The sequence below is a fragment of the Cyprinus carpio genome, chromosome A5 (assembly GCF_018340385.1).
Source record: "Cyprinus carpio isolate SPL01 chromosome A5, ASM1834038v1, whole genome shotgun sequence".
Classification (NCBI taxonomy): Eukaryota; Metazoa; Chordata; class Actinopteri; order Cypriniformes; family Cyprinidae; genus Cyprinus; species Cyprinus carpio.
The window spans coordinates 2,190,788-2,213,553 of NC_056576.1; the positions used below are offsets into that span (position 1 = coordinate 2,190,788).

General features: G+C 37.7%; 2 protein-coding genes across 2 annotated transcripts in view; one reads left to right on the top strand and one right to left on the bottom strand.

Annotated features, from left to right (window-relative positions):
• The window catches only part of LOC122142008 (tyrosine-protein kinase receptor Tie-2-like), a 34,539-nt gene extending 19,388 nt beyond the window's left edge, over nucleotides 1-15,151 (bottom strand). Inside the window, 1 exon segment of the mRNA XM_042751299.1 lies at nucleotides 14,475-15,151. Coding sequence (XP_042607233.1) covers nucleotides 14,475-14,529 — 55 coding nt within the window. The 5' untranslated portion in view covers nucleotides 14,530-15,151.
• The window catches only part of LOC109096568 (MOB kinase activator 3B), a 182,595-nt gene that overhangs the window by 42,093 nt on the left and 117,736 nt on the right, over nucleotides 1-22,766 (top strand). The window lies entirely within an intron of this gene.

Here is a 22,766-nt window from a genome sequence, read left to right on the forward strand (position 1 = left end):
AATGGAGGCAGAGAATAGGCCGATATTCCATTCGGGATTTTGAATGGTATTTTAAATCCGGCCACAGTTATGCTTCATGGGGGTGTGCTTGCTGGTGGACTGCGGTTAGCGGTGGTTGTTTGCCTTCTCCTAATCTTAGCGGGCAATGTAGAAAAGAATCCTGGCCCGAGAGGCAAGCGTGGCATTACGGATACAATGTTTAGGCCGGAGAGAACAACATGGCAAACAACACTGTTTGGAGCAACAGGTGGCTCATCAGAACCAAGAAAATCCCACACACTTACGCAAATTGAATCTCTCCAGAAAGAAGTTATGGACTTAAGAGAACTTGTTGAAAAGTGTGTGGAGACAATCGAGAGACTTGAGAATAAAAACGCCGAACTTCGCGAAAGGCATGAAGGCATGGAAAATCAGAATAGACGGGATAATTTAGTATTTTATGGCATCCCGGAGTCAGATCGAGAACGAGGGAAGAAAGTGAGAAAAAGGTACGGGACCATGTTACTGAACATCTTGATCTGGGCAGAGCCAAAAGCCACATGGAACTCCCGATTGAATGAGCTTACCGTGTTGGAAAGAGATCACCTGGAAGAGTGAGGCCGGTGGTGGTCCGTTTCACCAGGTGGAAGGATAAGGAAGAGATTCTGCAGAAAGTATGACAGAAAGCACGGGAATGGCGTGAACAAAGTAACACTGAAGATGATGGAATTAATGGCCTAATTCGGGTGTCGGAAGACTTTAGTGCTCGGGTGCGTGATATACGGAGAAAGCTGGTTTATTACATGCAAACTCCACGTCAAAATCAACCAAATATACGGACGTCTCTTCGTTTTGAAAAATTACTTGTGGACAGTAGAGTTTTTACTTATGACACCGAGTCTGAGTCTGTGGTTGAAATTGGATTAAACAATGAAGGAACATCTGAAACTCGTGTAAGGTAGGACGATGGCCTCAGCCCAAATGAACTCACTATAATCGCATGGAATGTTCAAGGGTTAAAGAATAAGGTCAACAATAGTGAGTTATTGGAGACCTTGCGGGGAAACTATTATTAGTTTAAGTGAAGTTTGGTCACAAGATGAGACTGAGTTTTGCTATTTATTGGCTGATTATACATGTTTTTGTCTTGTGCATAAGCGTGTGTCAAACTTTGGTGATAACATTGGCGGTATCTGTGTGCATGTACATGATTCTATTGTGAAATATTTTTCTCAGATTTGTGAACAAGCAACTGACTGCATATTTTTATTTTCCGACAAAAAGAGTGGATTATTTGAGGGTAACATCGTTCTTGCTTTTACTTATATCTTCCCTGAGGGATCTAGTTCATATAGAGGTAGAGAAGAGAAAAATCGTATTAGTTCTTTGGAAAATGAAATTCTAAATTTGTTGAATCAAGTTGGAAAAGATGTAAAGTTAATCATTGCGGGGGACTTTAATGCAAGAACTAGCAATGAATGCGATTACATTGAGTGTGATGATTCTGAATATATAGCATGTGGTAGTTATTATACTAATGATCATTTTGAAGGGTATAGAAAATCAAAAGATAAGGTTGTTAACACATTTGGTCGCTGCCTTTTAGATATGTGTCGTAATTTAAATATTAATTTTGTAAATGGAAGAACTGGGAAAGATACTGATGGAGAGTTAACATTTTTATCAACAGCTGGATATAGTGTGATTGACTATTTTATTATATCCAGTGAACTCTTTACACATGTTAAAGATTTTGAGATTGTATATGTAGATATTTCTGATCACTTCCCATTATTATACACCATGAGGTTAAGTAGTGTTGAATTAAGGACAAAAATGCCAAAAAAATCCAAGCGATGTAAGACCCTGGACAAGATTTAAATGGGGAACTAATGGTGAAAGGCAGTTTTTGCAAAGATTATCTTGTTTACTGAATGGAAACTTTTTTGGAGGTTTTTCTACTGAAGTTTATGTTGTTTAATATTTAGCGGATTGGATTTTGATAAAATTGTTTAAGTTAAGATTTTGGATTTTTGTTTAAATGGAGCATGTTTATTTGTAATTAAACAGAGTGGTGGGATGAAGATTGTTCACTGCAGAAATCTGTAAAAAATAGTGTTTTAAATCAATTCAGAAGAACAGATAATGTGGGGACTATGAACAATTATATTCCTGAGAAACGAACATTTAAAAAATTATGTAATAGAAAGAAAAAACAGTATAATCTAAATGTTTTAGGTAATATATTACAGGAAAATATGAAAACAGCAGTTGAGGAAGAAAATTAAAAGTTATGGAAGGTCTAATAATATACAGTATAATAATATCGCACATGATAAGTGGCTAGAATATTTTATAAAGTTACTATCTGATTCAAAATTTATAAAGATGCTGATTTTGAAAACGTTGTCACAGATTGTTTGAATAATCATGAAGTTGTATTCTTAAATGAAGATGAAATTTTAGATATTAGTATTACTTATAATGAGATCTTTAAAGTTATTATGTCAATGAGTAATGGAAAGGCGCCTGGACCAAATGGCATTATTATTGAGATAGTGAAAGCAGCATCACATATGTTATGTCCTATAATGCTCTCTTTATATAACAAAATATTAGAGACAGGGGACTTTCCAGAGATCTGGTGTGAGGCTGTGATTTTTCCGCTATACAAGAGTGGTGATAAAAATGATGTAGGAAATTATAGGGGGATCTCATTGCTTAATGTGCTTGGTAAAATTTTTACACAGGACGGGAGATTAGTGTCTTATGTAGAATTAAATAATATGTTTTATGAAGAACAAGCAGGGTATAGGTCAGGTTATAATATTTTTATTTTACTGTCAGTGGTTCAGAAATATATTACAAAGTAAAAAGGATGTATTATATAATTATTGATTTCTCTAAAGCTTTTGACAGTGTCCAACATAATCTTTTGTATTTCACTCTCATTAAGAGTGGTATTGGTGGAAAAGTTTTTAGTGTATTGAGATCTATGTATTCTAAACTTAAATCATGTGTGAAAGGAACTGATGGTCTAACAGAGTATTTTACTGCACCATTGGTGTAAGACAGGGCTGCATGGTGAGTCCGCTTTTGTTTAATCTTTTCTTAAATGAATATATAACAATGTTGAAAAATAATTGTAAAGGTATTCAGATTGAAAGTATGACAGAAGTACAGACCTTGTTATATGCTGATGATATGGCTAATATAGCAGATACAATTGGAGGGTTACAGAAACAGATTAAACAGCTGAAAATGTTTTGTAATCTTTATGGTATGAGAGTGAATTTGAGTAAAATGAAAATTATGGTTTTTAGAAGAGGGGGCTCTCTAAATAAAGATGAAAAATGGTATTTTGCTGGTGAACATATTGAAGTGGTTGATTGTTACAAATATCTTGGTATGTGGTTTACACCAAAATTGTCATGGCGGAAAACCCGACAACTTTTAGCAAGCCAAGGCAAGAAAGCAATGCTTTCCTTGCTAAGGTTTCTTCGTAAACATAAAATTAGCTGCAATCAATCTTTGAATTTTTTTGATCATATGGTTGCACCTATACTTTTTTATGGATCTGATATATAGGGTTTTGAACCAGTGGAGTGTATTGAAAATGTTCAGGTATCTTTTTGTAAAAAAACTCCTGCTTATCAGTACAAGTGTGAGCAATGTGGCTGTCTTGGGTGAGCTGGGTAGATTTGTATTGTCTACTTCCTATATGAAAAGATGTATCATGTATTGGATAAAACTGGTGTCTATGTCCAATTATCGTTATCCAAAAAATTTTTATAATATGCTTTATCAATTAGATGAAGTAGGTAGAAAAACATGGGTTACTCGTAATAGAGTTCTGCTATATATTAAACTGGCTCATGGTCCTTTCCAAAGTGACGTGACATTCAGCCAAGTATGGTGACCCATACTCAGAATTCGTGCTCTGCATTTAACCCATCCGAAGTGCACACACACAGAGCAGTGAACACACACACACACTGTGAACACACACCCGGAGCAGTGGGCAGCCATTTTATGCTGCGGCGCCCGGGAGCAGTTGGGGGTTCGGTGCCTTGCTCAAGGGCACCTAAGTCATGGTATTGAAGGTGGAGGTATTTATGGTTTTTCTAGTGCCTGGGAAGCTCAAAGTGTAGGTAATATAAGAACATTTACAGGTATTCTTAACCAAAGATTAAAAGAAAAAGCACATGAGGCATGGTATACATCAGTTTTGGAAAATAACAAGTTAAATATATATTCATAGTGCAAGTCTTTGTTGATACAAGAGAGCTACATTACGTCCATGTCTAACATGCAACAGGTACGATCGTTATTCCTTTTTAGATGTTCAAGTCATCATCTTGCTATAGAAACAGGCAGATGGAGTAATACACCAATAGCAGAGAGAATCTGTAGATATTGTAAGTTAACATCAAATATTTCTGTGATAGAAGATGAGAAGCATTTCTTGTATGCTTGCTCTTTATATGAGGAATTGCACAAGAAATACTTAAGTGATCTTGTTCTTGTTGGTAATGTTTGTATTGATGTGTCAAGTGTTTGTGTTTTGGGGTATGCATGGAGATTGGCAGTGTATCATGGAATGAAGAAAAGACTATCTGCCATGTCATTATGATTTGTGGAACTATGGGCCGAGAGGCCATGTATTCCTGGAATAAATTTGAGACTTGAAACTTGAATAATGCAAAATGACAATAGTAAACACTCAATTTTCATTTAAAGACAGTTCATCATTAAATTCAGTGATGTCATCATCCAGCTCAGTTTAGTTTAAATAGTATCTGTGCAATCAAGTTGACGATATCGCTGAATATTAAGTGTCCCCAACTAAGCAAGCCAGAGTCGACAGCTGCAAGGAACCAAAACTCCAATCAGTGACAGAATGGAGAAAAAACCTTGGAAGAAACCAGGCTCAGTCGGGGGGCCAGTTCTCCTCTGGCCAGACGAAACCAGCAGTTTGAAAGCAAACACTGTATTTCCTGATGATATCTCCTAGGGGTAACATGTAAAGCATGAAAAGTACCGGCCCTAGTACTGAGCCTTGAGGTACTCCATACTGCACTTGTGATCGATATGATACCTCTTCATTCACTGCTACGAATTGATGGCGGTCAGATAAGTATGATTTGAACCATGCTTACCCTTGTGAAAAAGAATTGTGCTTAATTGCATTCAAAGTGTACTTTTGTGTACTTCAAATCTAAAAAGTATACTTTTTTAAAAAAGTGCACTTGCAGATAATATAATAGAATTTAAATTAAAGGCCACTTAAGTGTACTTAAAGAGAGTACACTTTAATGACAATAGGCCTTAAAGGGATAGTTCACCCAAAAATGAAAATTATGTCATTAATGACTCACCCTCATGTCGTTCCAAACCCGTGAGACCTCCGTTCATCTTCGGAACACAGTTTAAGATATTTTAGATTTAGTCCGATAGCTTTCTGTCCCTCCATTGAGAATGTATGTACGGTATACTGTCCACGTCCAGAAAGGTAATAAAAACATCTTCAAAGTAGTCCATGTGACATCAGAGGGTCCGTTAGAATTTTTTGAAGCATCAAAAATACATTTTGGTCCAAAAATATCAAAAACTACGACTTTATTCAGCATTGTCTTCTCTCCCGGGTCTGTTATGAGCGCGTTCACAACACTGCAGTTTAGTGATATCCGGTTCGCGAACGAATCACTCGATGTAACCGGATCTAACTACACAACGAATTAGAACAACTTGAACTTGAATAGAAATGGAAAGCTTGAAATAATACGTAACCATACAGTGTCTCTTTTGTTTCATGTGCATGTGCCAAAATACTACGTCATGACGGCGCACTACTTCACCAGATTTTGAAAAATGCGGCATGCGCCATGTTTGTGTAATCGCGATGTGTGAGGGAACAAACAAGAAGAGAACAACAAAGCGCCACGTTTGGATGATTACAAAGGAGACATTATGTACTGCAGACGATGAATCAAGTAAGTATATCTTGATATAAGTTTTCTTTGTTCTTAATTTAGTCTTGCAATTCGTGCAGCTTTCAACATAACGCGGCAGTTCTTCCTATATGAACTCAGGAGGTGAATTAATCACGTAATTTATCTCTGGTTTGTGTTTTTTGAATTTGATTTTGTTTTTGCTGAATGATTTAAGATTAGGCTACTGAACAAAATTCAGAGATCTGATCTTGTAATATTTAATGTACATAATCAATATTATAACCACCAGTAATATTCAATATATCAGCCACCTCTAGAAATAATGCTGTTTTTTCTTTTTCTTTTTGCAAGATGTTCTTTTTGCGAGATGTTCCATTACTGCTTGTGTTTGTAATATGTTGTATTTTTTCACTTATCTAGAGTTCTTCATTCATTTTGCAGGATCAGTACAGTTTTGTTACTGGAGATAAGTTACAGTGTGGAAACACAGACCAGTACTGAAGAGGTGATGTTAGAAGTTTTTAATGAATTGTTGACCAGTCTACTCACCCTGATCACACATGACAAGCTAAAAGTCGTCAAGTCAAGCCAGAAAAGTGCTTAAAGTGCTATATTAAGTCACTATACCTATGGATTTTAACTGCTTTGAATATTTTCCATTTGCAAGTGATATATTCCCACCTGTGCATTTACAGACCCCCTCTAATCATTATATATTTTATGAGGACAGGATGAGGACAGTAGCTTTTCTGTGCCAGCTGTAGTAAATACAGGAACATCCTTCATGAAGATGTGTGAGAGAAGCAAGATTAATTTGTTTTGTTTTAAATTAAAAAAATTAAAAAAAGGGATATTTATCTTTTTTTTTTTTTTTTGGGAATTGATAGAGTTATGTTTTATTCCCTGTAAAGTAGGAATAATAAATGTTTGTAAAAATGTTATCTATTTTTAAAGCCCAGTGTCAGTGAAGATTGTGTGGTCAGGAATTCTGCTGTTTATGGGAAATCTGAAGGAATATCTCCCAGTATTCTACCACCATGTTGCCCTGATGATTGAGGTAATTCACCTCTTAGGTGATGCAGATGTGGTCAAAAGTTTACACACACCTTACAGAATATACTGCTTCATCAGGGCAGTAATTGCAATTTTTTTATTATTATTATTCTACCTCTCTACCCGCTTACTGCTTAAATAATTAATATTTTGCTGATACTGCAAGGTGTATATAAACTTTAGACTGCAACTGTGTCTATTGCTTTCACTCATTTATAATGACTGGATATGTTTTATAACAGTTGTTCTTCTTTCTTTCCTCAAGGAATTTTTCCGGACTTTCCTGCCTCTTTGGAACATTTCCGTTCACACAGACTGTGGAGGGATGGTGTGCAAAAGAATGTTGTGGTCAATAGTGTTGAACGCAGCACTAAGATCCAATAGCACTAATAGAGAGATACAACCACGATCAGATGATAAGAGCAGGTCATTTGTAACTCTAAGGAGAGCAGTGTCAGTACTTTGATATGGTCTAAATCCTGACTGGAAATCCTCACAGATACCATTTTTCTCTAAGAAGGAATATAATTGTTATTAGGAATATAATTTCTAGTATCTTGGACAGAAAAGAGAGATTAGGGATCGGTCTGTAATTAACTAGTTCTTTGGGGTCAAGTTGTGTTTTTTTTTAATGAGAGGCTTTATAATAGCCAGTTTGAAAGTTCTGGGGACATATCCTAATGACAATGACGAATTGGTGGTACAGGGCTCGAAATGAACTTTTTTACTTGGTAGCACTGGTTATAAATGTATGTTTAGGTTTGGAGAAGGAGCAAAAATTTAGGAGCACTCACCATAAATTAAAGAGCATTACAACTACAAATTATATATTAAGAGATTTTTATCCTTACATTCCTGTATCTGCATTAACTTTAATACAGATTTTAGATTGGTTAATATTAGCTGTCAATCACTGCTTTCCACTAACTACCGTGAGAAAAAGCAAGGGCTGAAGAAGAGAGAAAATGAAAAGAACACTGACAGATTTATTTTGTAAACAACCTAAAGTTATCAATAATAATTTGACTGTTTGAGTGTTACTGTGCTGATATCTTTAGGACTACAGTGGACAGCTGACTCCTAATATTTTTTTTATATATTCTTCATATTCTGTGTGGTGGGCAGTACACAGCAGTGACAGAAAATAATCTTTTCCAATAAGTTTAAATATATTTTTACATATTATGGTCATTTTTACATTAAAGCCATTTTTTTCTAAAAGTGTGCATTATCATTTGAGTCAAATTCTTATATTTAATCAGTCAATAATAAGATATTTGGGTTGTTATCAAGCAAATTAAAGTATCAATCAACAAAATGAATCTTTGCAATGCAGAGGAAACACAGAAGCTGCATCTGAAATGGCATTTAGATGCATTTACACACTGTTTAATGCAGGACATGAATGCATCCAACCTGCAGTTTTACAGGCATAAAAATATTTTAATATTGTAAACATAAAACATAGAATACTGATATTTGAAATATCGGAAAGACTTTAGAGGGTGGCAGCAAGTCATTGTTAATAAGTGAGTCATTGCAATTGAACTGAGTCATTTAACGAAACATAGGAACGAAACGCCCTCATGTTGCTCAGAGACGCAAAACAGCACTGTAACTGGAATTGTTTTTTGTTGGCGAGCAATATAGTGTCTAAAACGTAAGCCTCTTAATTTTAACTTCTTGTTTATTGAACAGTTGTATAAAATCAATATCAAAGTTGTAATCATGCTGATATTTAGAGAAAAAACAAACAGCACTCCCCTTGTGATATTGATTAACTATATTAAATTATACAAAGGCCCCATATATTGAATTTTGTGATGCATTTCAAGATTCAAGATTTTATTTGTCACGACAAATTATATGCACTCGTACAAATGCTCCCAAATCTATTTTGAAGTCACACAAATTAAATTTCGGGAGCATATGTGACCAAAATGGTCACAATTTCGAGCCTTGCCGTAACATACATCTTTGGATGCTTCTCCTTCAGTCATTTTTTAATGACTGGAGCCTTTAGCCAGGAGGTTCTGTAATCAGATGGTTACCAACGATCCTGAAGTGTTTCGACCCTTAATCATAACACTCTCCTGTTGGCGGGTCAGCAGTGGTGGCCAGCCACTACTCACTCCCTCCTGCTCCAAATCCAACAAGAGGCTCTCTCTGCTGCCTCCCTCAGTATTCACACTGCCTTCTTTCTCTCAGCCCTCCTCAGTCCAACGTCTCTCATCAGCTTCCAGGCAGATAGTCAGAAGACCATCTATGACTTCTGGAAGTACCTCTTTTAGGAACTTAGATGGAATAGGGTCTAGCATACATATTGTTGGTTTACAGACACACAGTAGGTGAGGTCTGCTGAACTCACTGCTGTCTGTATTAATAATGGTGTTAGAGAGTGACTCCTGTTTGAGAAGTGTTTTGAAAACCTCTCACTGCAGTTGTTACTGTATTTATGCATAAAATCATTCACTGGGTGTGTGGATGAGATCCTATCCAAAGTGGAATAGGAGGAAGGACATATGAAATCATAAAGGACATATATATATATATATAATGGGAACAAATGCTCTGCCAAAATCAATGACAAACGGACTGATTATTTCAGTCAGACGAAAGGACTGTGTCAAGGCTGCAGCCTCAGCCCGACTCTATTTAATATCTACAGTATATTAATGAACTGGCATCAGCATATGGAAGTAAAACAATGCCATATGTCTTTGAATCAAAAAAGCATGTTGAATAGCACTAACTGAAAAAATAATGCATTGCATTAACAGGGCTTGCATTTTAATGCCGTGTATTTTCAGGGCTTGCATTTGTAGGTCCTCCAATTTAACATAGTTGTTTATTTAAGCTGTGAATATTTCAATTCAAAACATTTCACACACATTTTCACACACAATGTTGGGAAGTTGTGGCCTAATGGTTAGAGAGTTGGACTTGTAATCCAAAGGTTGCGAGTTCGAGTCTCGGGCCGGTAGGAATTGTAGGTGGGGGGAGTGAATGTACAGCGCTCTCTCCACCTTCAATACCACGACTGAGGTGCCCTTGAGCAAGGCACCGAACCCCCAACTGCTCCCCGCGTGTTGTAGCTTGAATGATACCCAGTTGTAGGGTTGTTTGTTCACGGTGTGTGTGTGTGTGTGTGTCTTCACTGCTGTGTGTGTGCACTTTGGATGGGTTAAATGCAGAGCACGAATTCTGAGTATGGGTCACCATACTTGGCTAAATGTCACGTCACTTTCATAATTGACATTTCGGAAATTCATATTCACTTCCAAAATATTCAATATGTTTAAAAATACGATGTATAATATATGACAATTTTCGGTCCATTACATTTCACTTTCCAAATTCGCCTCCACAAATTCAGTGGTTAAAATTTGGCAGAAAATTTGCCATTGCACATCCGGGATCTACAGGAATAGCAGTAGCGCGTGCATGCATGATCTCCAGCTGCTGTCAGTCGCTCACCAGCAAGTGGTGCGGATTACGGTGGTTAAAAGTGAATTAAGTCATTCATTCACAAAAACTGATCTGCAGAAATGGAGCAAGCGCTAAGTAGAAGTTTAGATTATTGGGGCCAATATAAACGTGGAAAAACTGATTGTGTGTGTGTTTAATTCAACATCTTTGCAGTTTCCCGTAGCCTACATAGCTGCGTTCTCTACCACAAAGGAGATTATAATGCTGTTTTACCCAACACTGAAGTACAAAACTAACATGACATCTGGAGGAAGACATATATTGCTTTCGGTTGCTTAGTTTCCATAACTTTATATCATGGCTTGTGTCATGATACATGTCTTGTATCATGGCACGTAACGGCCTCAGTGAACTAATACAGTGATATAAGACCTCAGATCTCAGAATACACTTTATTGATGATTATGCAAACTATATACATGCAAGCTAATGAAGTCAGAAGAACACAACGCGCTGCATTTTCTTTAAATTGCTTTCCCTTACCACTGGTAAGGGAACAGCATTAATAAGGTAAATAGTGTGTCAATAATACAAAATGACAATAGTAAACACTCATTTTTCAGTTAAAGGCAGTTCATCATTGAATTCAGTGATGTCATCATCTCAGTTCAGTTTAAATAGTATCTATGCAATCATTTGCTGTAAATGAAGTGTCCCTAACTAAGCAAGCCAGAGGCGACAGCAGCAAGGAACCAAAACTCCATCAGTGACAGAATGGAGAAAAAACCTTGGGAGAAACCAGTCTCAGTCCGGTGGCCGTCTGAGACAAGGTCTTTACAGAGTTTGTAATTTGTCGAAGCGAATTTGGAAAGTGAAATAAAATGGACCAAAATTTGCCTGTCGAATATTATACATTAAATTTTTAAACAGATTGAATATTTTGTAAGTGAATTCTGGAAGGTGAATATGAATGATTTAATTTTTAATCATGAAAATGTTGTGAAATATTTTGAATTGAAATATTCACAGCTTAAATAAAAACTATGTTAGATTTCAGGACCTAAAAAAGCAGGCCATGAAAATACAAGGCATTAAAATGCAAACAATGTTAATGCAATGCATTATTTTTTTTCAGTTAGTGCTATTCAACATGCTTTTTTGTTTCAAAGACATATGACATTATTTTACTTCGATATCAGCACTTGATAAGTCCTCTTGTCCTGGTCCGACCCTAGATGGCAGAGGAATCAGATGCCTCCTGTACGCAAATGACCTTCTTCTGCTGTTGCTCACAAAGAGGGACTGCACCAAAGCCTCTCCATTCTGGAAAAGTGTAGTAAAAATAAGGTCTTACCGATAAACATGGAGAAGTCTAAAATCATGATCTTTCAGAAAAACTCTCATCTTGCTGACAAAAAAAGTACAATTTTACAACTGGGGAAGCAATTCTTAATCATGTCATCTGTTATAATTATTTGGGTCTGACAAGTTCAATACTGCAATAAAAGAGCTGACAGATAAGGCACGCAGGGCTTTCTATAGGATAAGAAAACCACTGTTCAAACTCAACCCACCCATTAAACTGTGGCTGAAAATCTTTGATAGCATCATCAAACCTTTCACATGGCTGTGAAATCTGGGGCCCCAAATTTAAACTAAACTATGAGTCATGGGACAAAAACCCTGTTGAAATTTTCCACCTTGAATTCTGCAAAAACATCTTGGGAATTCACAGAAATGCCCCAAGTCTTGGGTACAGGGCTATCTGCTATCTGAAATCCAGAAGACAGCAGTGAAGTTCTGGTTCCATCTTTCAGACATGCACACAGATAGTTACCATCACTGTGTTTTTTACTTACAGGCATAAACACCCAGAGAGTGGCCCCATGCACTATTTAGCAGAAAAACATCAACCCAATTCAACAATTCGGTGTAGATATTCAATAGTTAAAGAAACAGAAAAAAAAACAACCCAGGAAGAATACATTCATTATTGGCAGCACAAAGTAACTCAATTAAAGAAATTAACATATTTTCATAGTATAAAGTCTGATTATAAATTGGCACCATACCTGAGCACAGTCTGAGTGTGGAGACATGAGCAGAGCTGGAGATCCAGAGAGCTCAGACTGTGCTCACACTGATGGAGCAAATATAAAAACATTACAGTCACCTCTTTCACCAAAATAGCCCAAGTTTACCCTGGATTACAGCAAGCGAGCAACAAAGAACAAACTCTTGTATATATTGGGAGAGAAGGAAAAGTGTATCCACCTGGCAGCGCAGTATGTCTCCTCCTGCCATCTAATGAGGGGCAAAGGCTGAGCTCTTTCTTTCATTTCACTGCTCTCCTTTATATTTGGTAATTGTAATAACATATGTATAAGACAGACTTTTTTTTATCTGTATGTTTGTATGATAAATTTATTGCTTAGACAACACTGTGATATGTTACACAGCCATGCCAATAAAGGTTATCTGAATTCAAAGGAACTGAGAGAGAGAAAGTGTGTGTATGTGTGTGAGAGAGAAAGTGTGAAGGGTGTTGGGCTTTAAACAGGCAACCAAACAAAGCTGTCAAGATGAATGATGACTTGTTTCTTATCATTGGGTGTAGTAGTACAGCACTGGCTTGATATTACTGTGCTGCTTTAATGATTAGTGGGGGAAACAGGCAGTCACCGTCTCGTGATATATTTGAGACACACACGTCTGATATCACATGATTCAGCTACAGACACACGGCAGGCCCAATTCATCACTGCATCATATTTAAGGATAAATCATCAAAGGTCTGCAGCTCTAAATGTGATTGATCAGTTTCATATTTTTCTGCTACTTTCTGAAAAATCGGCATAAATCTTTTCATGTTAGCTTTCTTAGCATGTCCCTTAAAAATGCTTCATGTGTCAGGTCAGGCTCACTCTCTTCTCTTGCATTAATATGTTCTGCTTGCTGGTGATGGGAATATTTTTGCCCAAAGGGGAGTGAAGAGTTGGCAGAATGAAGCAGGGTATGGATCTGTGAGTTAAGAGACAAGGGGAGGAAGGTCAGAATGAAACTCAAGCTCCTGCTTTAAGGGGATTACTGAACTTAAACATACATTATTCTTGTTTATTTATTGAAGCTGGAGCCAGCAGTGTACTAAATCATTATACTGTCCACTGAGCACTTTTGTAATATCATGACCGGGTTCTGCGATCTTATACAGAAACTCAACACAAGAGATTATGTTTATTATAATTGGACACGGGCCATGTATAGCACAAGAAACAGCCAAAAATGTATTGTAACAACACACAGACACACACTCTCACTTACTCTCTCACACACACAGGTTTCCATGTTTTATGGGTTCATTCCAATAATGTTTTTTATACTATATAAACTGCATTTTCTATATCTCCTAACCCTACCCTTAAACCTGCCCCTCACACAAAACTACAGGCATGTTAGGATTTTCAAAACACTTCATTCTGTGTGATTTATAAGCTTGTTTCCCTTATGTAGACCAAAAAAAATGTCTCTACAAGGTCAAATTTTACTGGTATTACTGTCCTTGTGGGGACATTTTGACCCTATAATGCAGGAAATACCAGTTACACACACACGCACACACGTTTTAGGGGTTAGGAGCACCCCAACCATCTCAAGGACCCATGAGCAGTTCAGTAAAGAAAAGTGCATAAAAATCTATTTTTCAGTCCACTATTTTTTGAAAATAAAATAATGTCAAACCATCTCACTTACCAAAATAATATGAGTAATTTAGACAAAGCATAATTATTTCTAATTAAAAAAAGAGAATTAAATTTTTTTTTTAAACAAAACACCACCTCCATAATTTTCTGTCCTGGATATTTAGCTTCACATAATTGCATAATAAGTGAACCATAATAATCTTGCAAAGTAATTTTGTATGTTATCAGAAGCTTTAGCTATTGTTACCTGGGACCGTTTTATCTTAAAGCTCCTTCATGTGCATCAGAACCACCAAAACCACAAATGCCTCGAGTGTCCCACTAACCAGAGAAACATCGAATTAAGACACAGCGTTACCTGTGATCAAGCAGCCAATCAGACACAGCGTGACGGAGGATGACAGGTGCCTCATTGTCCCTGCGGAGCACAGTCAACACCGGCTGCTTCGTCCACATCCACAGAGAAGAGCAGCTTTCAGTCTCAGAGACCGACGGTCTGTCAGAAAGTCCCGCTCTCACACATCCCTCGATTCGGACACAAATTAACTCTCCCTTTCTTTCCCTCCCAGTGTCTCCACCCTCTTGTCTGCCCGTCCAGGCACAGGGAGTTGAAGTTCCTTTTTCCTGTTTCCTCTCTCTGTGCTGTGGGGATGGGAAAGGCCGCAGCTCAAACAATCACATGTCATTAACTGCAGCTCCTGAAGGGAGGCTCCCACTTTGAGACGAGAGAGATATTCCGCAGCAGCCTTCCTGAGAGAATCAATCAAACCTCTTAATCGGACACTATTTCAGCGTGCTGATTTTGATTACGACTAACCAAACTTCCAATCCAAGCTGAACATTGTCTGTTTCACTGTGATTATTTTACTGTGATACTGTGAAATTCACCTTTTTATTGACAAAGATTCGGAGGGCTGACGTCAGAACATGCTGGAGAACTTCAGCAGCAGCAGCATGTTGACCATGAAAGGCTTACTTTGGAATCCAAATGAACGACGTGTGTTGTGCTTGGGTTTCCACTCTCACGCTGTAGAATAATGAGAATAAATGAGAATGAGAATGAGGTTTATTGCCAGGTATGTTTTCACATATGAGGAATTTGTTTTCCTGACAGAAGCTTCCGCAGTGCAACAGAATGACAGCAACAGAACAAAAAATAATAAATATAATAAAATAATAAAAAAACAGAACGTAAATAAGGAATTATTTTACAGAAAGTAAATAAGGAATAAGAATATACAAATTGACAATTGTATGTGCAGGTATATTAAAATAGTTTTGTAAGTACAGGTATATTATTTGTGTTATGAATGTGTTAGATAAATAAGTGTATGAGTGTATAAATAGTGTTGTGTGTTCCACAGTTATTGTCAGGTGTTCATAAGATGGATTGCCTGAGGGAAGAAACTGTTCCTGTGTCTGGCTGTTCTGGTGCTCAGAGCTCTGTAGCATCGACCAGATGGCAACGGTTCAAAGAGGAAGTGTACTGGATGTGAGGGGTCTAGAGTGATTTTGCCAGACCTTTTGCTCACTCTGAATGAGTACAGTACTTGGAGAGAAGGGAGGGTTGTACCAGTGATTCGCTCAGCAGTCTGGACTCCCAGAGTTTAGGCACTAAATGGGAAAAGGATCTGCCGCCCGCAGTTGATTTTGATATTCTAGGTATTATCAAATTGCCTGAGTTTTGAGAACGCAGCGGACGGAGGACTTAGTCATTTTCCTATTTAGCACCTAAACTCTGGAATAACCTACCTAACATTGTTCGGGAGGCAGACACACTCTTGCAGTTTAAATCTAGATTAAAGACCCATCTCTTTAACCTGGCTTACACATAACATACTAATACACTTCTAATATCCAAATCCGTTAAAGAATTTTTAGGCTGCGTTAATTAGGTAAACCGGAACCGGGAACATTTCCCATAACACCTGATGTACTTGCTACATCGTTAGAAGAATGGCATCTACGCTAATATTAGTCTATTTCTCTCTTATTCTGAGGTCACCGTAGCCATCAGATCCAGTCTGTATCCAAGTCAGAGGTAGGGCTGTGCGATTAATCGAAATCATCATAAAATCACGATTTCAGCGTGCGCGATTTCTAAATCGCTTTATAGCACGATTTTCCGTGGCCCCGACCTCCCGCAGTATGCTATCCAATCCAATCAGAATGCAGCACGCCTAAATGGATCGCGAGAACAGAACAGACTGGGCACATGCCTACATAACTCCAGGTTCACGCACTGTGATGCGTATTTTTTCCGAGCCCATGTTAACGGATCAGAGCGTTCACACTGCATGCGGAGAAAGATGCGAAAGATGTGAACAGAAAAGGTTAGAAATAAAAAGGTGCGAAAATAATTAATATCTAGCACATGTGCATAGAGAGAGTTGTGAGTGCACCGGACGCAGTTTGAGCGAGAGGAGACACGTTTTAAGTGCGCGCACTCTCTCCAGGCGAGAGCAGCGTGTATCTGAGCAGGCGTGTCTGGTTTTGTGACAGAGCAAAGGAAATCTGTGTGCGAGTGGAGAGATTCGCGCTCGTGCATTATTTTAATGTGCTTTCGCGTTACAATAATGCGCTCTCGCTGCTGCTTCTGCACCGCATGCACATACTGTATACGTACTGCAGACGGAGTACGTGTGAACCTGTATAATGTATAACAAATATATTTCAACACCTGAGGCACCACTACAATGAGCTCTATGACCAATGCATGGCAAAAAAAATAAATAAAAAAAATTGGCATATGTCTAGACCAGTGGTTCTCAACCTTTTTTTCCACCGGGCCACACTATGGTCCAAGTGCAAGTCTCGCGGGCCGCACGCTTATCATTTACACATTACCTCAATACAAACCAACCTGATTTATAATATTATAGCCTAAATATTATTATATCTAACCGATTACATTCATTGAAATAAATAAATAATTCTGCTCTCCATAAATAAACACCTGATGCTGTCGGGAGCTGACCAATTTTGTGAAATTCGGCTCGAAAGGAGTAACAGCACAAATGAAGTTGCGATTGTAAGATGAAGTCTTTATGTAGGGGCACGGGAGCATGACTTGACGCGTGACATTACAGAAAACGTGCATTCACAAATGTAACCTATGTTGATCCAAATATGGAACGCACTTTCGAATTTAATAATATGAGGTTCTCTCCAGAGATGTTTTGCCACATTTCTTCTATTAAGGATGATTGCTGCATAGTATGGGTGTTTCCTTTTGCCTGAACTTCTTCAGGTGAGTTACGGAGCAAACCGAAAATCCAGCACTCTCCCTCACTGCTGATACGACTATGCGACTATTCTTGTTTGTATGTGTTACTTCGCTGGCTTTTACCACATTTAATTTTTCTCCCTTAAAAACAAATTTATCCATTCTGATGCTCAATTTTAACTAATGGCTGTTGATGACTATCTGCATTGAATTCTCCCAAAGTGCGCGCTTGTAAATGTTTATTAAACGCGAAAATTATGTGAGTAGGTCTGCTCATGTCTGAAAATAATATAGCCTATGAAAAACAAAACAAAATTATACAGCTTATATTTCTTTTGCGTTCAGCACGTGGGCTGCATTTGAATTCGTGACGGGCCGCGGGTTGAGAACCACTGGTCTAGACATTTTGTAACACATTTACTTAGTGATTATTTTGACCTATGTCTGTTCTAGAGACATGTTACAACTTTTTGATGAAGCTCTAATTGGTTTCCTTTTGGAAATATGTTTCAAATTCATACTGAATGCACTTATGACTGTAAAGCATGTCTGTGTGTGTCAAAATCGGGATTAAAATAATCGAAATCGCAAAATTGATCAAAGAAATCGCGATAGGTTTTTTTTGTCCATATCGCACAGCCCTAGTCAGAGGGTCACTGCAGTCACCCGGATCCAGTACGTATCCAGCCCAGATGGTGGATCAGCACCTAGAAAAGACCTCTACAGCCCTGAAAGACAGCGGAGACCAGGACTAGAGCCCCAGAGACAGATCCCCTGTAAAGACCTTGTCTCAGACGACCACCGGGACAAGACCACAGGAAACAGATGATTCTTCTGCACAATCTGACTTTGCTGCAGCCTGGAATTGAACTGCTGGTTTCGTCTGGTCAGAGGAGAACTGGCCCCCAACTGAGCCTGGTTTCTCCCAAGGTTTTTTTTTCTCCATTCTGTCACCGATGGAGTTTTTGTTCCTTGCCGCTGTCGCTTCTGGCTTGCTTAGTTGGGGACACTTCATTTACAGCGATATCGTTGACTTGATTGCAAATTATTGGACAGATACTATTTAAATTGAACTGAGCTGCATGATGACCACTGAATTCAATGATGAACTGCCTTTAACTGTCATTTTGCATTATTGACATACTGTTTTCCTAATTAATGTTGTTCAGTTGCTTTGACGCAATCTTTTTTGTTTAAAGCGCTATATAAATAAAGATGACTTGACTTGACTTTACTTGACTTGAGGTGCTTAACTATTCAGGGCTTTATAAGTTATAAGCACGATTTTAAAATCTATACGATGTTTGATAGGGAGCCAGTGCAGTGTTGACAGAACCGGGCTAATATGGTTATACTTCCTGGTAGTAAGAACTCTAGCTGCTGCATTTTGGAACAGCTGGAGTTTGTTTATTAAGTGTTATGGTTGTACTTCCTGTTGGTAATTACTATAGTTTATGCTTTTTGTAATAGATGGATTTTTTAACATTTCTGCATTTGACATTGAGAGCATAGGCCGTTGTTGTGATATATTTTTGGGATGGTATTTTTGAGTTTTGAAAATGGTTTAAATGTGGCTTTCTAAGGAAAGATTGCTATCACTTAGCACACATAGGTTCCTAACTGATGACAAAGAATTGACAGAGCAGCCATCAAGTCTTAGACAGCGTTCTAGGTTATTACATGAAGATTTTTTGGTCCTATAATTACCTATAATAACCTCTGTTTTTTCAGAATTTAGCAGTAAGAAATTACTCGTCATCCAGTTTTTTATATCGACTATACATTCTGTTAGTTTTTCAAATTGGTATGTTTCACCGGGCCTCGAAGAAATATAGAGCTGAGTATCATCAGCATAACAGTGAAAGCTAACACCATGTTTCCTGATGATATCTCCCAAGGATAACATGTAAAGCGTGAAGAGTAATGGCCCTAGTATTGAGCCTTGAGGTACTCCATACTGCACTTGTGATCAATATGATACCTTTTCATTCACTGCTACAAATTGATGGCGGTCATATAAGTATGATTTAAACCATGCTAATGCACTTCCATTAATGCCAACAAAGTTTTCTAGTCTATGCCAAAGAATGTTGTGGTCAATAGTGTTGAACGCAGCACTAAGATCCAATAGCACTAATAGAGAGATACACCCACGATCAGATGATAAGAGCAGGTCAATTGTAACTCTAAAGAGAGCAGTCTCAGTACTATGATACGGTCTAAATCCTGACTGGAAATCCTCACAGATACCATTTTTCTCTAAGAAGGAATTTAATTGTGAGGATACTACCTTTTCGAGTATCTTGGACAGAAAAGGGAGATTCGAGATCGGTCTGTAATTAACTAGTTCTTTGGGGCAAGTTGTGTTTTTTTTTATTAAAAGGATTAATAACATCCAGTTTGAAGGTTTTGGGGACATACCCTAATAACAATGAGGAATTAATAATAGTCAGAAGAGGATCTATGACTTCTAGAAGCACCTCTTTTAGGAGCTTAGATGGAATAGGGTCTAACATACATATTGTTGGTTTAGATGATTTAACAAGTTTATACAATTCTTCCTCTCCTATAGTAGAGAATGAGTGGAGTGGTCTGATGTGATACTGTAGCTGACGGCTGCATGGCTACAATTTTTTCTCTAATAGTATAGATCTTAGAAGTAAAGTAGTTCATAAAGTCATTACTGCTGTGATGTTGGGAAATCTCAACACCTGATGCTTTATCTTTTGTTAATTTAGCCACTGTATTGAATAAATACTTGGGATTATGTTTGTTTTCTTCTAAAAGAGACAGTTTTTAATGCTTTTCTGTAGGATAGGTTACTTTCCCGCTAAGCAATACGAAATACCTCTAGTTTTGTTTTCCTCCAGCTGCGCTCCATTTTCTGGGCTGCTCTCTTTAGGGTGCAAGGGTGCTTATTATACCACGGTGTCAGACTGTTTTCCTTAACCTTGCTTAAGCATAAAGGAGCAACTGTATTTGAAAGTGAAAGTGAAAAAGTGAAAGTGATGTGACATACAACCAAGTATGGTGACCCATACTCAGAATTCGTGCTCTGCATTTAACCCATCCAAATGCACACACACAGCAGTGAACACACACACACACCGTGAACACACACCCGGAGCAGTTGGCAGCCATTTATGCTGCGGCACCCGGGGAGCAGCTGGGGGTTCGGTGCCTTGCTCAAGGGCACCTCAGTCGTGGTATTGCCAGCCCTAGACTCGGACCCACAACCTTAGGGTTAGGAGTAGGAGTAGGGATGTCAACGATTAATCGATGATCGATTAATTGTCGATAAGCGATGCAATCGATTAAGGCTGTCGATGGTCGGTTAACCGATTTAATGTTGGGCTGCGTGCGGCTCATGCGCAGAACACGTGCGAGCGGCTGTGAGTGACAGTGACGGTATATAAAAGCATCATCATTCATTCACAATGTACAAATTAAGCTTTTAATGTGATTTAAACTTTAAAGTACATTAAAATAGAAACAACATAAAAGTTCTTCAACATAAAAAGCAATAGAAATGTAGTAACTAAGTCATTTCATCAGATAATTGTTTCATATTGTAAACTTTGCATGGCTGCGGGACACAGGACAGGACAGATAGTAACATTATTCATTCCTACAACTTGTTAATTCGTTCCTGTGACTTATTAATTTGTGGCAACTGTCCATGTTTCATTAATTTTGTTCCCTAAATAACCCATGATTTAAGTGAAATAAGGGAACAAATTAATAAATCGAACGAATTCTTAATTCATTAAATCTTTAATTTCCCTTCCCATGTTTACCACAGTAAGAGATGCGAAAACAGTTATTAAAAGTGAAATATAATAAAATAAACCTGCGAAATTACAGGGTTAGACTGTGAAGATTTAGGAAAAGAAACAATGCCTATATGTTATTGAATTTGTGGAAATTCGTGACCAACCGGCAAACCAGAACAAAGCCGCGTTTAGTCTGTGAAGATTTAGGAAAAGCATCAAAGCTTTTATACCACACTTGTCATAACCAGAGCTTATAATTTGTAAATAAATAATTGCTGGATTCAAAACAGCGATTAATAGGCGCTGTGTGACTGACACAGACAATTACAGGAGCGTTCACTGATGTCGCTAAACGGTGACGCCACAACAAGTATCGTTCACAAGTTTCTGCATGGACCTACAGTAACTAGGGCACAGGTTCTCAAGCCCTGGGACAAAATGGGATGCTTTAAGGAAAATGTATAGCCTATGCAGCTTAAGTAATAGGCCCAACATAAAAATAACAAATTGTTTTTTTTTTTTTTTTTTATGCAGGTTAACGGATTTAAAACAGAAGTGTGGCGGCGCTCCATAAGTTCACGGGAAAAAAAAAGAAAAAGCATGACAACGCATTCTGTTTGTTTGCTTTATTTTACAAGAGCACAAACCTTCTGTTTTTATTGTGTGCGCACAAATGAAAGGAAACACTTTTGCGGAAAAGGTTTTTTTTTTTTTTTTTTTTCTCAGCTGTTTCGATCGCGCCGGAGCCTGCTGCACACGTATATTCTAGCGATTCAAACTTACATCGCAGTCTGTTCATTATCAAAATAAAATAGTCAACTAAACATTTAAAAGGTTACACTGGTCAGTTTAAATATACCGTAGTATACCGGCTCACTCTGCTGTTATGCCAAAGACGTTTTTGCTCATATGAAGAGGATCTTTTCCGTCTATATGCGAATGCGTGTAAGTACAAGCCTAGTTTACATTATAAATAATAGTTTAACATTCAAATACATTGCGAATATGGAAACATTTGGATTTGTGCCGAATGAGACATGAGCAATAACCTCCAATCCGCGCTTGCTCGTCCTCGTATACACATGCACTGTCACGATCTGATGCACTGTAGCTATGCCGGATTTTTAAAAACAAATAAGCCTAACGGAACGCAAAAAATAAAAATCTGACATTTTCTAGGACAGAATCCAGCAGGATCAAATTAATGTTAGCAACATTGTGTTTTGGTGAAGCAGCGCCGATGGAAGCAGTTTACTTAATGTGCAGCGCAGTCACACGCGCGCCACAGTTACGTTTGGGATAATTTTATTTTAAATACCATAATGTCAGTTGAAAACATTGCAATTGTGTTTTAAAATACAACAACGAGCACCACAAAACCATTTAAAGACTGCGTGCCTGCAATAGACGCATTTTGCAGCATTATGGTTAACGATTAATCGATTAATTGATCGTTAATTTAAACGACGATCGATCATGGAAATAATAGAAATTTGACATCCCTAGTTAGGTGTTTAATTATTCTATTAATTGGTCGTTGATTTAAACATTTTAAATGCTAGAAAAGAGAGAGTCCATAGTTTCTGCTACATCCAAGTTGTTCTGAGGTTTTGGATATGCTAAGGAATTGGGATAAATATGTAAGATTACT